The sequence below is a fragment of the Helianthus annuus genome, chromosome 9 (genome assembly GCF_002127325.2).
Source record: "Helianthus annuus cultivar XRQ/B chromosome 9, HanXRQr2.0-SUNRISE, whole genome shotgun sequence".
Classification (NCBI taxonomy): Eukaryota; Viridiplantae; Streptophyta; class Magnoliopsida; order Asterales; family Asteraceae; genus Helianthus; species Helianthus annuus.
This window is the reverse complement of record NC_035441.2, coordinates 140,738,455-140,754,768: the sequence shown is the minus strand read 5'-3', so window position 1 is coordinate 140,754,768 and position 16,314 is coordinate 140,738,455. Positions and strand designations below refer to the sequence as shown.

The 16,314-nt window shown below is 36.8% G+C and overlaps 2 protein-coding genes across 5 annotated transcripts; both read right to left on the bottom strand.

Moving 5' to 3' along the window:
• Positions 1 to 360: 360 nt before the first annotated feature.
• Positions 361 to 4,678, bottom strand: LOC110878963 (methionyl-tRNA formyltransferase). 3 transcript variants are annotated; one of them, XM_022127362.2, is made up of 11 exons: positions 4,556 to 4,678; positions 3,870 to 4,161; positions 3,726 to 3,788; positions 3,489 to 3,623; positions 1,815 to 1,917; positions 1,519 to 1,589; positions 1,340 to 1,444; positions 1,132 to 1,266; positions 988 to 1,047; positions 717 to 920; positions 361 to 617 (listed from the first exon to the last, which is right to left on the bottom strand). In XM_022127362.2, exons 2-11 carry the CDS (start codon positions 4,032 to 4,034, stop codon positions 522 to 524), a joined length of 1,137 nt encoding a protein of 378 aa, XP_021983054.1. In that variant the 5' UTR covers positions 4,035 to 4,161; positions 4,556 to 4,678; the 3' UTR covers positions 361 to 521. The 3 variants fall into 3 exon arrangements, with proteins under 3 accessions (XP_021983054.1, XP_021983055.1, XP_021983056.1); XM_022127363.2 differs by having other exon boundaries at positions 4,503 to 4,627; XM_022127364.2 differs by lacking the exon at positions 4,556 to 4,678 and adding an exon at positions 4,388 to 4,482.
• Positions 4,679 to 10,126: 5,448 nt separating this feature from the next.
• LOC110878964 lies at positions 10,127 to 13,965 on the bottom strand. Of its 2 annotated transcripts, none has more exons than XM_022127366.2 (8): positions 13,606 to 13,965; positions 13,171 to 13,295; positions 13,013 to 13,070; positions 12,774 to 12,908; positions 12,084 to 12,686; positions 11,446 to 11,589; positions 11,229 to 11,357; positions 10,127 to 11,123 (listed from the first exon to the last, which is right to left on the bottom strand). In XM_022127366.2, exons 1-8 carry the CDS (start codon positions 13,660 to 13,662, stop codon positions 10,542 to 10,544), a joined length of 1,833 nt encoding a protein of 610 aa, XP_021983058.1. In that variant the 5' UTR covers positions 13,663 to 13,965; the 3' UTR covers positions 10,127 to 10,541. The 2 variants fall into 2 exon arrangements, with proteins under 2 accessions (XP_021983058.1, XP_021983057.1); XM_022127365.2 differs by having other exon boundaries at positions 10,127 to 11,132; positions 13,606 to 13,964.
• Positions 13,966 to 16,314: the final 2,349 nt, after the last annotated feature.

The window sequence follows — 16,314 nt, the reverse complement described above, 5'->3', positions numbered from 1 at the left end:
TTATATTTATAAAAATTATAAACACTTTAATGACATTAAAAATTAAAAAAAAAAACAAGTTAAAATCCACGTCATCACTCAACGTTAGCATCAAATAAAAGGGAAAAAATAAACAAAAAACCACATAACCACGGTTAACTATGAAATTGATGAAAAACCACTAAATTTTAATGAAAAGTAAATGTTGAGTGACCTGATTGGAACACTTTTAAAACTTAAGTGACCTAATTGGAACACTTTTAAAACTTGGAACTATCCTACAAAGTTACCCCAATTTTTAATAGAATTAATTACAATTCTTTCAAATTCCAAATCCAAATCCTTCTAAAAATTTTATGCGAACCAAACGACCCAAAGGTATAGGAAAATGTATAAGAACTGGTATAGGAAAACACATTTTAATTTTTCCAACAAAAGTATAAGAAAATCAGACAATAAAATTATGAATGAATAAAAAAATGCTTCTTTTATTGAAGTCTTTAAACCTACTTTTAGATTAAAAAAAATTTGCTTCTACAACTTCAACTAGTCAACTTCTTCAGCTTTTGACCTCTCAAACCATTCCAAAATGCAGCTGCATTCACCACTTTCTTACCTGGCAGCTGAACTTCCAAGATCTAACATTTGTGAAATTAACATATCACCAACAATCTTAATAAATAAATCAACATTCAATTTATGTTTTTTTACATAATTTTTTTTTTAAAGTTGCTCACCTCAAGAGCTGTGTTCCGGCCACATGGTATGATCAGTGACCCTTTCCTAAAGGTAACCTCGTCATCTTCACTACTCTGAACATCACTACCCCGATAAACCCTTGAAGTGATAACTTTGAGCTCAAGCTCGCTGCGTTTATCACTCTTTTCATCGATTACAAGAATTCTAGCTCGGGTTCCGGGCCAACCTGCAAAAGCCCGCACCTAAAAGGTTGTATGTCATGATAACCGACTTGAATTAGACAAGATGTAAGTAAAACTAAAGGCGTACCTTATTATGTAGAACTGAAGCTTCTTCGTCAAAAGACAGCCATGACTCCTCTTGACTTATCTGCATAATATGTGTTACCAAATTCACATTCTACAATTTTTTTACGGTCAACAAACAGTCAAGCACAAAGTAAAGTAAACATACCTTTGGAGCTAAAGTGGCTTTTGAGTCATCCTGCGCTTCAGCTTTTGTCATTGCAGACCCGTCAAATATAGACGGAAGCTCTTGAATTAGAAGTTTAGAACCTTGTGCAAATAGCAGATCAAGCAATTCTGGAGCCTGCATAAAAATATATTATTCATTTAAATGTAAAATGATTTGTGGTTCGATGTAAGGTTGTAAAACTGCATACCTTAATATTGTCATCTATTTCGATTTCTTCACGTGCAATAATGGGCCCAGCGTCTAGAGCTCGGACAGTGAATGCTAATGATACTCCGGTCTTTTTAACTCCATCCTGATAAATTTTGTATTTTTACAGTGGCGTAAAAGTTTACTAGTTAATTTCAAATTTATGAAAGTAAAATGAACCTGCAAAGCTCTCTGAACAGGAGCTGCTCCACGGTATAAAGGCAGCAAACTTGGGTGTATATTTACAGTCCCTAAGAACAATCGAAAACATTTATGCCTAAAATCAGAGTTCCGTGAAACTTTTATTCACATAAAATTAGAAAACTGTAAAGCAACTTAATACGCTTTTACGTGTTTATGAGTTATTATATGAGTGATGAGACTGCAACATATGACCCTCTAGGGTTACAAAAGTCTAGATGAAAAAATCATGAAAAGTTTTACAAACCAGAAAATGCTGATAAAAAAACACTAACCTAATGATGGAATCTTTAAAAACTTGGTTGGTAATATATTTCCATATGCTGCGGTAATGCAAAGTTCTGGCTCAAGTGCTCTAAAGTCAGACAAAAATGCTTCCTGCATGACAGTGAAATATGAAGTATAAACTTTAAGCTGATAAAATAATTTGAAAGTGAAAACGATCATATGAGAACATTGATTTTAATTATCGCGTTCTTTAACTTAAATGAACCGCCAGCCTGTTCAATGTTGTTTCAAATAATACGGTACACACTAGTATGAAAACAAAGATTGAATAATCAACAGAATGGTCTTTGTCTTGCTTTTGGTATGCCTCTTAATCCTTTGTGTTCTACGAATCTTGTGATTAACAATAACATCTTGTAATTGCTAAGTGAATGAAATTGGTTAATAGATCTGGATGTTGATTTATTATTGCTAACAGATGACTGTTTGATTAGAAGTTGATGGTCGATACGTAGCTTGTGCTTATTGAAATAGTTACCCTTGGTGGTAAACCAATTTTAGTGAACATGTTAATATTAATCTGTTGATTAGTGATACCTTAATTTGACTGGACATGTTATATGCATAGGCTACGAAATGCTAATTTTAACGTATATATATTATTGTTAATGTTGAACCTTCTGCAAGCTGTTCACTCCATGTTAATGAGTTACACTCCTCAGTGAACTCCTCATGACTAAGCCCATAAGACATTTGTGCCTAGAACTTTACGTAACACTAAGTAAAACATAAAGAAAATCAAAAAGGCAATTAAATACAGAAGTGCATATTTAGGAAAATACTATAATGTTATCTTAAGTAAGCTATAACCAGTACTAAGATATAGTGCGTTCAATATAGAACCAATTTGAAATAGAATACCACAAGAACTGCATAACCACCGGTGAAATACAGTGAAAGAGATGTGCTTAAGCAGTTACATAACCGCCTTATGTATAATAGTTAAAGATACAAGTGTTTATGTGTTTCTTGCCATTCTCGACTTAGAATTGGTTCCGTATGGACCGCCATAGTTGTTAATGGCAAACAGCGACAAATAACGATAAGGTACCTATATGCTACATAGCGAATAGCGATACATAGCGGGCATCTATTTTACAAATAGCAATACACTAGAAAAAAAAATGAAAACTTTTATATGTATATTATATCAAAATACCCTAGTATATATGCTATTTTACATGTGTATTTAAAAAAACCTAAAATCCAGCTAATTTATAGCTATATGTAATTGCTGTTCATATTTAAAAAAAACAAAAAATAAATAAATTGTCGCTATTATCGCTACAACCCTAATAGCGAGCCTAGACCTATACACTATGTAGTGTGCTATAGCGATCACTACGCTCACTATTGACAACTATGTGGACCGCTCCTGTATATGTAACATTCATTCACAAATTTTTCAGTACATGTATTACACTCATTCTGTCATTCACCATCTTATGATCTGTCTAATGCAAGTCCATAGATGAATACCATATATATTAAAAAAAAAATTACTTCAATCAAGTGCAGAAACCCCAGTCTCTCAGTAATTTGCAAAAACATAGCAACTAATAACATGGACACTGATTATAGACAACTAATGGATAACAATAAACATAAGCGATTATAAAAGATAGGAAATCAGTAGACAAAAAAGAGAGACATAGTACTACCTCACTGGCTTTAACAGGTGTGAAAATGAGATCTGCAGGGAAACCTCTATGAAGAGCATGCTGTGCAACAGGAGATGGCAAAACCTTTCTTCCCCTGTCTCTTCCTGATGGCGGCTGAGTAACAATAGCTGCAACCTGATTCACAACAGGGAATTCAATCCAATCCAATCATGCTGATTTGAACTTGAGTGGTTATATTGAAACATTGAGTACAGTTCATCAAAAGTTGAGCAAAACCTCAAATATAGAATTAGAAGCAGATGACGCGTCTAGAAGAGTCTCCAGAACAGAAGCAGCGACCTATATCGAATCATCACTCAAATCTCAATACAATGCTTTGTTTGTATAAATTGTACAAGCATGGAGGTAGCTAGAGGTTACCGATGGAGACCCCAAGAAAACGAGTTTTTTCTTCCTGCCGGAAGGAGGGGTGAGAGAAGCAACAGAAGTAGAAAATACAGCAGCAGCAGAAGACGAAAAGGAAGGCGTTGCCAAACAGCAAAAGCGGCGGAGCATCAGTGACGACGGTGTTGATAAATGGTGCATTTTCTGGCTGCTTCCGATTAGTAGAAGAAACGCGTTGTATGTTTATTATGAAGACCCCCCCATATTATACAGTGACGAATCCAGGATTTTTCACCCCAAACCAAAAATGGGTTAGGTCAACACAAACCTATAACAAAGAACAAACCCAAACCCAATCAATAAAAACCACTAGCATCGCGTTTAAATTCCAATAAAAACTTATTTTAGACCCACCACCAGTACACCAAGTATGCAAATCCATTAACATCTCAAGTACGCGTAATGGGGTTCAATTTTACATACAAACTGCTTGTTGGATGTTCGGCATAACTTGTAGTAGGTCTAATTTACATAAATCTTTCTATAATTTTCACCTGGCAATTACTTAACAAGGTTCAAAGAAGATAAATTTGCAGAAATTTGATTTCAAAACACACTTCAATTTAAACCATTAGCATGAATCCCAACTTAAAAGGTTCGTATCCTCACCACCTAATGATCCGACAATGTGAATATGAAATCAGAAACCTGTACGTTGTTACCTGCGAATTCAACTCGATTTGGATTTTGTGTATGGAACTCCCAACTCGATTTTAACAATTTTAATCGGAATTTGGATAAAACAACTCATCGGCTGGGTGAGTTTCCCTTTAGTTCTTAGGGCCTGAAATTTTGGGCTTGAGAAAAACCATGGGCCCATTTTAAGAGCTGAGTGAAGGCCCTGATGGGATCCTTTACGCGTTGAACACTGCATGAAATTTCTGAAATATTTAGGCTTTAATTAAAATGACTATACTAAGTTCAAATCAAGATTCTTGAAATACGGATCAAAGTATGAATAATCTTATACGGAGATTTGAAATGTGATAAGTTTGTGAAGGGGTATGGTCTCAAAAAGCCACGCAGACCAACGAGCTGAACCATACTCCTTATTCACTAACCTGTTTTTTCTGCAGACCCTGCGCGAGCAACTTAGACAATACCTTAGCCTCGCGCGCGGGTCCAAGCAAGACATTACATCAGGTTTCACACTTAGCATCCTGAATAAGAGCCCTCAACCCCAGAACCTTGCGTCGAATACTTGGGCACACACCAAAGGTCGCGCGAGGGTAACGGCCTAGGGCCATTCGAAGAAGCATCAAAGGTACAAGTGGTAGAAGAACAAGCCAATCAGCGTCCAGCAGGCTGTACCCTATCGTGCTCCACGGTTAACGATCGTGAAGGAGACAAAAGGTACACAAGGACGCTTACGTGGCACCAATCAGGGGGCGACGACAACTGCCCCACGATCTCCACTCACCTGCCGAGGTCAGAAGGACAACAGGGCCGACAACTCGGACACGTGGCTCCAATCAAGGTGCACCAGCACCGAAGATCTTCTAGAAGCCACTAACGGTCGTCACCAGAGAGACAAAGAGGATATCCCTTGTTGTCACCTTCCAGCCCAAGGCCCATCAACTCATCTCCTCCTACACCACTCCGACTATAAATAGGCACCTCCATACACAGGTTAAACATTCCGTTCTCTCTACTCTCACTCTTAACACACACTTATTTTCCTTAAAGCAGTTACTTATTCTCACGCCGGAGAGTGGTTAAGAGGGAAACCCCCATATTCCCCTCTTAACGAGCTTAACGGTGTTACTGTTTTGCAGGAAGGATCACACTCAGCTCAGGAAGGATAAGAAGATTAACCCTCATGTTTGAAACATAAACCCAACTAATAAACCTAAAATTAGTTCCGTGTTTCTTCAGTTTATAATCCGCGAGAAATTTATAGTGGTAAGAGTACTAACCGAGGAAGTTGGACGTTCAAAAAATAGGTGGCTAGATTTGTACCCTCATGTCTCAAAGCATAAACATGTAGGGATGGGATTGGTATCGTACCCGTACCAATATCGAAAATACTAGTACCGAATTTGAACAAAACTAGGTATCAAATGGCGTACCGAATATATTGGTACAGTACAGGTATTTCGGTACGGGCTTTCGTACCACTTTATTTTAGTTTTATTTTTTGAGCACTGGTACGAGTACCAAATAGGTAAAATGTGTAAGACTACCAATACAATAGGATCAAATACAAAGGGTCCTAAAAATAAAAAGTCGTACAAAGGGTTTCAAACGGCCTCTGATTGACCTCTTTCAAGCGGCATTGGAACCGTCTCATCAAACTCTAATATGTGAGATTTTAGGTTTTCACTTTTGGATTTATAGGTTGTAGATTTTAGAAGTTTTGTTTATTATCATTGTGTATTTTTTTATATTTGCGTCATTGTGTCTTTTTTGCGACTTATTGTGTCTTTTTTTCCTCAACGTGTGTTATATTTTTCAGCATTGTGTTATATTTTGCTCAACATTGTGTCATCTTGTGCGATCCATTGTGTCTTTGTACACGTCTTATTTTAAATAGCCTTTGTAGAATAACTTAACCCTATCAAATAGATAAAATCGATACAACTACCATAAATACCATAATACGAAATAAAACATAATATAAAAAAACTTTTAAAGTTCTATATAAAATTCCATACCGGTATCTTTTTTACCTGTACCCGTACTTGTAGGTAGCGATGCCGAACGTACCGAATACCGAAATCAACGTTGTTCTTTTAAGAAACTAGTACTAAACCCCCTGTGTTGCGACGGGGTCCATAAACCGTGCCAAGTAGCACCAATGCTACACCACTGTCAGCGACCATCAACACCGGAAAAATTCGTAAAAACAAAATAAATAAAAAGGTAAAATAACATCTTCAAAAAACAAACGGAAAATCGTTGAACAACACGCATTTGTTGTGGCATGTTAATGCGAAAAAAATTAGACATAAATGTAAAACATAAAAAAAGGATCCGCACGTTGTGACGAACCTGTTAAGTAGGGAAAAATAGACGCGTTCCGAGGGGTCTGTCAAACGGAAACACACGGGCATTACGGTGTGTTAACTCGCAAAATTTAGTACGAAATATAAAACGAAAAAATTGCCAAAGATGAAAAGTATTTGGGATCAAAGTTGAAAATAAAAAAAATGTTGGGGTTAAATTGCAAAAAAAATGAAAAACTTTTGTTAAAAGTAAAAAATTAAAGGGATTAAAATGCAAAGGATGAATGTCTTTGAGTTAAAAATGAAAAATATAACTTTTTTTTTTTTTTTTGAAACTTCCAACGTTTAGAGTACAACTCTATTTATTGCTTATTTATAGTTTGGATGGAAATATATAAATTAATTATAGAAACGCATTATTTGTAAGGAATGGGGTCATTTGGATAGAAAATGTAAGTTAAGTTGACTTTAATACATTTTTAGTTCGTTGATTAAGCCATCAATGTGTAACTATGACTCGTCGTGGGGCAGCTCCTGATCACCAATATAAGTTTGCCAGGCCTAATACCTACGAAGGGCCGTCCAGAGAAGGCGAGAATGATAAAAAAAAAAAAAAATTTGGATCTTGTGTGAGAAAAAAAAGAAAAAAAAAGAGTTAAATGCCATTTTAATCTCTGTGGTTTGTGAACATTTTGTCAGTTTAGTCTAAAGGTTTCATTTTTCGTCTGTAGGTCCAAAAATGTTTCATCGTTGCCATTTTAGTCCACTAGGTTAACTTCATCCATGCCATTTTAGTCCACTAGGTTAACTTCATCCATTTTTTCTGTTAACGAGAAGGGCAATTCGGTCATTTTATATGTAATTCTATTAATTAGAAGGACAATTCGGCCATATAAAATGACCGAATTGCCCTTCTTGTTAACAGAAAAGATGGATGAGTTAACCCAGTAGACTAAAATGGCACTGGTGAAACCTTTTTAGACCCACAGGCGAAAAATGAAACCTTTAGGCTAAACTAGCAAATTGGCCTAAACCACAGGGACTAAAATGAACTTATCAATTATATATTCAAAAACCACGATACGACAATAATTGATTAATAGTCATAAAATAAACAAAACAATAGTAGTGTGCCAAAATTTTTGAACTAACTTACTTAAGCAAATTGTGAGGCTCTTCTAGCGTTTTTGGAAGCAAAGCTCTCGATCAAGTCATTCTTGGGACATTTTCGATCGCAAATAAGTCCTTCTTGGGACATGGTGGATCGCACATAATATTTCGTCTTCAATAGATATCAACACCGATCCATTAAATCTTTGTTTGGACATTGTCAATCGCAAATAAGACTTCAACAACTTCAATTTTAAAAAGCTTCTTTCTATAATTTTCATCACAAATAATATTTCGTTTTCAATAGATATCATCACCGACCCGTTAAGTTTTTCTTGAGACATTGTCGATCGCAAATAAGACTTCAACAACTTCAATTTTAAAAAGCTTCTTTCTATAATTTTCACCTCTTCTATGGATCGCATCGCAAATAATATTTCGTTTTCAATTTTTAAAAAGCTTCTTTCTATAATTTTCACCTTTTCTATGGATCACATCGCAAATAATATTTCGTTTTCAATAGATATTATCACCGATCCATTAAGTCTTTTTTGGGACATTGTCAATCACAAATAAGACTTAAAAACATCAATTTTGAAAAGTTTCTTTTTGTCGATGTCACCGTTACTGGAATTGTCAAAAGCCCTAGAGATGCATTTATAGCATTAGGAAAATGACTGAGCCCCATGATATTGTTTAAAGCATCAGAAGGGCTAACAAGTAAGAATGTTTCAATCAACTTCAACTCCAAATAAAGTTCATTAGCATCAACGTCCAATTCTTCTTTATATTTCAACTTTTTAGGAAACAAAATAATTTTTTTTCGAATCAGTGGTATTGATTAAATCTTGTTTCAAGAGAAACAATAGCTTGATTAACAATCCATAAAAAATAACTGACTTTAAAATCGTTGATGATGATGATCGATTGATCGAAACCCCACTTAGCCGTCCCAATAGCCCCCGTACCTACCTGTGTTGTGCAGAAGTGATGCACAAGCACCAGAGTCTCCATACTAGTGGACTACGATAGCGGTAAAGTGAATCTTCATATAATCTTGGGATACAACACCCTTGACTTACTAGGTCTATGTTGCCTTAATAAATATATTCCCTATGTGACTTTTAAATTGTTTCGGTTCGGTTTTCAGCTATGATATGATGGGTCAAGTTATTCTACAAAGGCTTCTAATTGTAAGAAGTGTAAGAAGTATTTATAGAGTGACAAGTGTCTAATAACCTAAAACTAAACCCACTACATCACCACCAAAAACCTTAACACCCACCCCCACCCCCACCCCCCCACCACCACCCAAAAACCTAACCCCCCCCCCAACCAAAAAACCTAACCCCCCCCACCCCCCCCCCCAAAAAAAAAAAAAAAAACTTAACCCCCCCCCCCACACACACACACACACCCCCAAAAACCTAAAAAAAAATCTAAAAAAAACTAAACACCCACACCCACCCCCCACCCCCTCGGCAAAAAAAAAAAAAAAAAAAAAAAAATTTAGGGTGGGTGATGTGTGTGGGGGGGGGGGGGTTTAGGTTTTTGGTGGTGGTGGATGTTTAAGGTTTTTTTTTTTTTTTTTTTTGTAGTGGGTTTTTTTAGGTTATTGGACACTTGTCACTCTATAAATCCTTCTTACACTTCTTACAATTAGGATCCTTTGTATTTGATCCTAATCCAAGATATCATTACATATTCATTAATGTGAGGAATGGGTCACTCACTATATTTATTACTTTTTGTACTACACATTTGGTCAAGACTTGAACTCCAGTTTCAAAACGTCTTGCATCATTTTGATGATAAGATAAATGTTTGATTTGTACATGTAAACCACCCTTATAAGACTTCCACTAGTTTATTTTTTCAAATTCTACGACCATATTTTCATCAATATAATGAACTGTGTTAAAATATTCCAGTGTTTATAACATACCAATGTTACAAAGTTAAGCTAAAACCATCGCTCTACGTAACAGAGTCAACTACAATCATCACGAGAAGGGTCAGTGCCCACCTCGATGACAACATCCGGCGATCAAGTTTGTATATGATATTATTATTACAAATAAAATTTCAAAATATACATGTGTATATTCTAAAATCCGAAAAGTCATGTTCAACACACAAGAAAATTCTCAGTCACCAAAAGTACATACATACAAAAGGTATTGAACACACATTCTGATATTATTAAAAAAAATCCAAGTTTTGCAATCTATATATTCAGAAAACTTCACAAATACTTTCAGCAATTATAAATGTTCTACTATAAGTAAACTAAAACTTAAGAAAACATATCATTTTCAACATAACCCTACTACATACAATTCCTAAATCCAAGAAAAAACCAAAAAAAAAAAAAAAAAAAAAGAGCAAAGGCTTCTATGGACCATGGTACCTGTCTTCTAGTCACAAACCAACCATCTTTCTTTGAAAAATAATAATAATAAAAACACTTATTTCATTATATGTATAGTGTTTTTTAGCATCTTTACTAGATGGTTTTATTGTAACAAAAAAACATAGTAAAATGGTTTAAAAACTCAATAACTCTTGAAAAAAAATACTTTTTTTTTTGGTGTCAAACTTCACTTAAATCTGAAGGGCTCCATATACAAACCTCCAAATTAAGCTCCCCAGATGAATTAAGATACCCAAACGGGACCAAAAGAAAATCAGACGGAGGAATACCTTCAACCCGGCCCGGTAGAGTCTGTGTGTACGACTTCAATTTTAACGAGCTGGTTCCTCTTTCTGATACAAGACAATACAGAAACTGTTCATTGCTGTTGCCCGGGCCAATACAAGTTACCATAACCGTATGGCCAATATTTTCAGTCCCTTTATTTAGTAAAAACAGAACACCGTCTTCTTCTGCTTGAAGCACAAGAAACGTTTCATCCATGCCTAAAGACACGGGTAACGGGGAATTATACTGAAAACGCCTTCCGGAATCCCAATGTTTCGTGCTGAAATGATCTGATAGTTCTTGAAATAAACCCGTGAAGTTGCAGTTCAGAAGAGGGCATGTACATTGACCTGTGTACATACCTCGATTGTCGTGAGGATTTGTGTTTGAATACTCTAATGGATTTTTGTAGCTATAGTTATCGATTCGGAGAGGTGGCGTGTTCTCGTTCTTGTAAGCAAATGGTACACTTTCCTGCAGTAACTTTGAATCACATGTCAGATTATTTTATTCTAAAAACATTATTTATTTTATATTCAAAAGAATGTGAATGTGTGATAATATTATTTTATATTTTACCAGGTTATCTTCTTGTCGAACCAGAGTACCACGATTAACTCTAGTAGCCACCTGTCTTAACGGGCGCACATCAACATGATCACGGCCATTTAACAACCCTAAACCGAGACCTCTCTCCTTACAAATCACCTGAACAATGACGTATTGAGTGATTAATGTATATGTCGCTTGTAGCCATATGAAAAAAGATGATTTATATCGCATATCGACGGCTTACCTCTCCACTACCGTAACCACCGAGCTCTTTCTCCTGTTTCTCTCGCTCAGAAATAGCTTCTTCGGTCCACAGTGTTATGCATGGAACAACAACGGGGACCGGTTCACACGTTCCTCCAATAGCAACACTTTCATAGTAAAATATCTGCGAATGTTAATAAGTATTAGATTTCCAAACAAAACAGTAAAATGCCATTTTCGTCCCTGACGTTTGGCCAGTTTTGCGACTTTCGTCCAAAGGTTTGTTTTTCCGCATTTGGATCCAAAAAGTTTGAAATCTTGCCATTTTCATCCAACTCGTTAACTTCATCCATTTTTATCCGTTAAGTCGGGGGTATTACTGTCTTTTTAGACATTTTTCTATTAAACTAGAAACACTATAAGAAATAAAGATCCACCTCTGTTGACTTTATTTCTTGTAGTGTTTTTAGTTTATTAATAAAAAGTCTAAAAAGACGGCAATACCCAGTCGGATGAAATTGGCAAGATTTCAAACCTTTTGGATCCAGATGCGTAAAAACAAACCTTTGGACGAAAGTCGCAAAACTGGTCAAACCTCAGGGACGAAAATGCCATTTTACTCCAAACAAAACTTAAAAACACACTTAGCAAATCAATTAAAAATGCATTATAGTTTACCTGAAGAAACAAAAGACAACCACCAACAGCCCGTTGTTTCCCTTGACGATAGCGGGACACCTCCCTAACTAACCTATCAAGCAAAAATTTTGCCCAATTGTATTCATGAATACAATCCATATCCGTCAAAAGATGCAGAAACGAAGGGCTAACATCTAGCCTTGCTGTAGGGCACAAAAGCGTCCCTAAAACATAAAGCAAAAACGCTCTTTTAAAATCATCTCCTGCTTCCGGTTGTCCCAATCGTTCTTCAAGAAAACGAACTGAAATTCCTCGATTTGAAGCGTTGTATTTTAGGCGCAATTCTGCAACCAAGTCGTCAGGACCTGAGTTGACCACATCTTTACCGCTAGCAGGTAAACCCATTACAAGTTCAACATCATGCGGGTATATAGGAATTCTTTCACCGCATATCTCTAAGCTACGCCTTATGGTGTTGAATCTTTCTAACAACCATAGGCATAAACTACGCCTCAAAGTTCTACATTTGAGATCGAGAAGACTACCAAAGCCCATGCTTTTCACGGCTTCCTTTTGGTCTTCCGTGAAGTGCTTTAGCACATTGACTAAACGACCGGGAGAACACCGAGTGACTAAGTTGGCCTGCATCACAAAACCACCCATAAGTAAAAAAGTTCAAAACTTCACCACGTAAAACACATCATGCAAAAAAAACCGCCACGGTGTTACCTGCTTTCTAGGTTTAGGTTCGCGCGCAGGAGCAGCACTCAAGTAGTCATCCCATACTTCACGAGCCCGTTTTGTGTATTTTGATTTTTCTTCAAGAGACATCACTTTCCATGCATCCGAGGCTGCTCTTGTTGCCTAAATAAATAGGAAAACACCAACTCCGGTTAAACATTTTTTAAGCATTTATATATAAAACAATAACAGGTCATCATAATTTAAATCGCAGTCATGATGCTTACAGTTTTCAGACCAGAGGATTCGGGATGGGAAGCACTGTACTCCTTAATAAATTCCCGGCTAAAACACCAATCACAATTACACGTCAGTCAGTAACACAAAGATCAAAAGCCAACACATTTGAATGCAAAAAAAAAAAAAAACAAATTATATCTATTACCTAAAATGTACCCAAGAGCAAGCGGGACGAGGTGTACCACCTTGCTTCTTCTTTTTCTTCCTTCTGCTTCCTTCGTTTTCAAAACCCGTCAACTCTTTTCTCTTCCCCTCGCCTTCACAAGGCACCTATTATAAACAAACAAAAAGAATTTACAGATTCACTAACAACACAATTCAATAGCTCTAATACACATTACAACCAAACTCATAAGATTCAACAACAAATCTTTATATGGCTGTGACAACAGCAATTGATCAAAACACTAATCATCATCCACCAAACTATTTTAACCAATCAGGTTCATCAAAACAAATATAAAGCTGAATTCACATAATCTAAAACATCAAACTAAATCAAGAAAGTAAACGTTTTAACAAAACATAAATCGCTAATGTAAATTGAAGATTAAAGAAATTTTGAAAGCAGAATCGATACCATTGCAGAGTAAATGGCAGCTCCGTCGTCGAAATTGGGGGAATTGTCAGTGACCATGTATGCAAGATTGTAAGAAATCAGGTAAATTAGGGTTGTAAAAGGGGATAAAGTTTGGGTTTTTTTGATGGGGTTGAGGATTGTGATCAAGATTTTGAGCGAATCGGAGGTGGGTTTGGATAATTGAAAGGGGTGAAAACAAACAGAGTTTATTATTGTTAAGGAGTTGTGTTCTGATTCTGATCGGATGCATTTGAAACGGCCCCCATCTAAATGCTGCTGCTGCACTGAATTTTACACATATGGTCCCAATATTGTGCTTCAAGTTGCTTGGGACATGCGTTTCTAAATGATTGATTATAACCACTTTAAACTATGAGATGATTGACTCGTGTGTTTGTATGTACTTTTGTGTTTGTAGAGTGTGTGTAATTAATTGGATTGGTAGTTTGTGGCTTTGTAGGTGCTGAAATGGATGTTAAGAGGTTAAGGAAGTTGTCGATTTCCAAGGTAAAAATCATTTGTTACGAACGCTTCGAGGAGAGAACCGTGGAGGTTTGAGGAGGGTTTTTGGGCCGAAAACTTGTACGTGAAGGTCTTTGGCTTCCGGTTCATTGTTAATTGTAGCAATGTCGATTGAATCTGACAGGGATATGTGGTTTACGTCAAAGTTCGGAAAGAATTATCATGAATTGATGATGGACGAGGTAGCATATTAGCAGCATAGCATATCATCCTCAAGTAGATGATCAGTCTAAAAGAGCCATTCAAACCCTCGAGGATATGTTATGCGCTTGCAGTAGTGCCTTCGGTGGTAGTTGGAATGATCATATGTGTTGTTAGGAGGGTTTTCCTACAACAAAAACTATCATGCAAGTAGGTAGGTCGCCTAACAAGATGCTTTATGGGAGGAGGTGTAAGGCCGACTGAAAGAATTGGGATGTTTAAAGGTTGTCCAAGCCACCCCCAAAAAATGATCAAGATAAAGACCCATATGAAAGCTGCACAAGACATACAGAAGTCTTATGTTGATAAACGGCCCAGACCTAATGAATGCAAAGTCAGGGGCAGAGTAATGTTAAAGGTATCTTCGTGGAAGACTATCATCAGATTCCGTAAACGGGGAAAGTTGAGTCCAAGGTTTATTGGACCATTCAGGATATCATCATGTGTCACACCCCAACCGATGACAGAATCATCGGGGCGCGGCACTAGGCGAACTAGATTGCTCGAGAGATCCATAACAACTATTTGTTACAAATATTTTTAAAGGTTAATTGTCCCATACCAATCAACAACTATCCAACAAGTAACTATTACAGATAACGAGTTTGTCTCAAACAAAACAAGTTCGACAACCTAGATTTCTATTAGTGTAGTTTCTAGACTGCCTATCTTGATTCCGCAAAAGATTCCATCAACCTGTCACATACGTTAAAATAACTCAATACATAAAATGTAAAGGTGAGTACACAAGTTTGCATAGCATATAGTATAGAAAAGCGTTTACGCATAACCAGCATGTAACACGTAACGGGCGAAGCATGTAACTATCAATCAATGACTACACTTAACCACGAGACTGCGTTGTAGAGTATGCGCGACACGCGTTCAACGAACAGTGAAGTAAAGTGTTGTGATCCCTAGCAACCCCTGTCCATGACAGGTGCTGAGTCCAAACTATAGTACTATCGTTGCTAGAGGCGGTATAGTGTAACACTGTATAGCATAGTACAAGCACTCAAAGTACACGTATAGCATGCGGGAACGGTTAGCGTTAAAAGTGTTTGTGTTGTGTGTTGTTGTGTTTTGATATAGCGAACGTACGTAACACCCAAAAGTGCGTTAAAAGAAAATGGGTTCGAGTATACTCACAGTGCGTGTTTAAACAAGTAAACACAACTTGATTGGATTGAAGGGAGCGCGTTGGAGTTAGCCTGAGCATAGAACAGTAGCGTAAGCGTTGAACAGTGCGTAACATAATGTCGAATGGTAAGGTGTTCGGATAGTGATCCGCACGAATGGGAACAACCCATCCGAACGGATAGTCATCCGGTCGGATGGTCATCCGAGCGGATGACCATTCGAACGGATGTCCGTTCGAATGAGAGTGTTTGTTTGTAAATCGTTGGGATTCGAAGTTTTGTTAAAACGTTTAAGTATTGTAAGTTATAAAGGGGCAGGTCATCCGGTCGGATGGTCATCCGAACGGATGGCCATTCGATTAGATGGTCTGTTGTTCGAAATTTGGTACAATTTTCTAAGTAACTAGTTTTGCGTTAATGGAGGCGACGTGATGACGTGTCAGACAATGGAAACATACCAATTTCAATTCATTCGATCGACCAATCACCCATTCGGACAGACGACTGTTCTTGGTGAAATCTCATGTTCAACCCGTAAATCGGTCTATCTCTTCGGTGGAAATCCGTTCTCAAACCGGCTCTCGACTAAGGAACGAGTAGATTTCGTCGGTTTTGTGTAGAAAGTTGAAGAAAAGCTTGAAAACCGTTGAAAAGTGTTGAAATCTTGTTGAGATTATGTTAAAATATGTGAAATCCTTTTAGATCTAGCATCTTCTTGATCAAATGGTGTTTCTCAACAGTTTGCATAAGCAAACAAGTGAAAACCACCTTCAAGAGGTCCAAATCAATGATTTCAGAGAAAAAGTAAGTGTTTGTGTGTGATTTTAATGAAGAAGATGATGTAGAA

Bases quoted from the DNA above. Each gene is read 5' to 3' on its own strand.
- LOC110878963 (XM_022127362.2), bottom strand. From the start codon at position 4,034: ATGCACCATTTATCAACACCGTCGTCACTGATGCTCCGCCGCTTTTGC. The intron at 1,048-1,131 runs GTATGTTTACTT...CATATTATGCAG, and splicing joins AAGCCACTTTAGCTCCAAAG to ATAAGTCAAGAGGAGTCATG. The intron at 921-987 runs GTACGCCTTTAG...ACAACCTTTTAG, and splicing joins CTTCAGTTCTACATAATAAG to GTGCGGGCTTTTGCAGGTTG.
- LOC110878964 (XM_022127365.2), bottom strand. From the start codon at position 13,662: ATGGTCACTGACAATTCCCCCAATTTCGACGACGGAGCTGCCATTTAC. The intron at 12,687-12,773 runs GTAACACCGTGG...TTTGTGATGCAG, and splicing joins AACCTAAACCTAGAAAGCAG to GCCAACTTAGTCACTCGGTG. The intron at 11,133-11,228 runs GTAAAATATAAA...TGTGATTCAAAG, and splicing joins TTCGACAAGAAGATAACCTG to TTACTGCAGGAAAGTGTACC.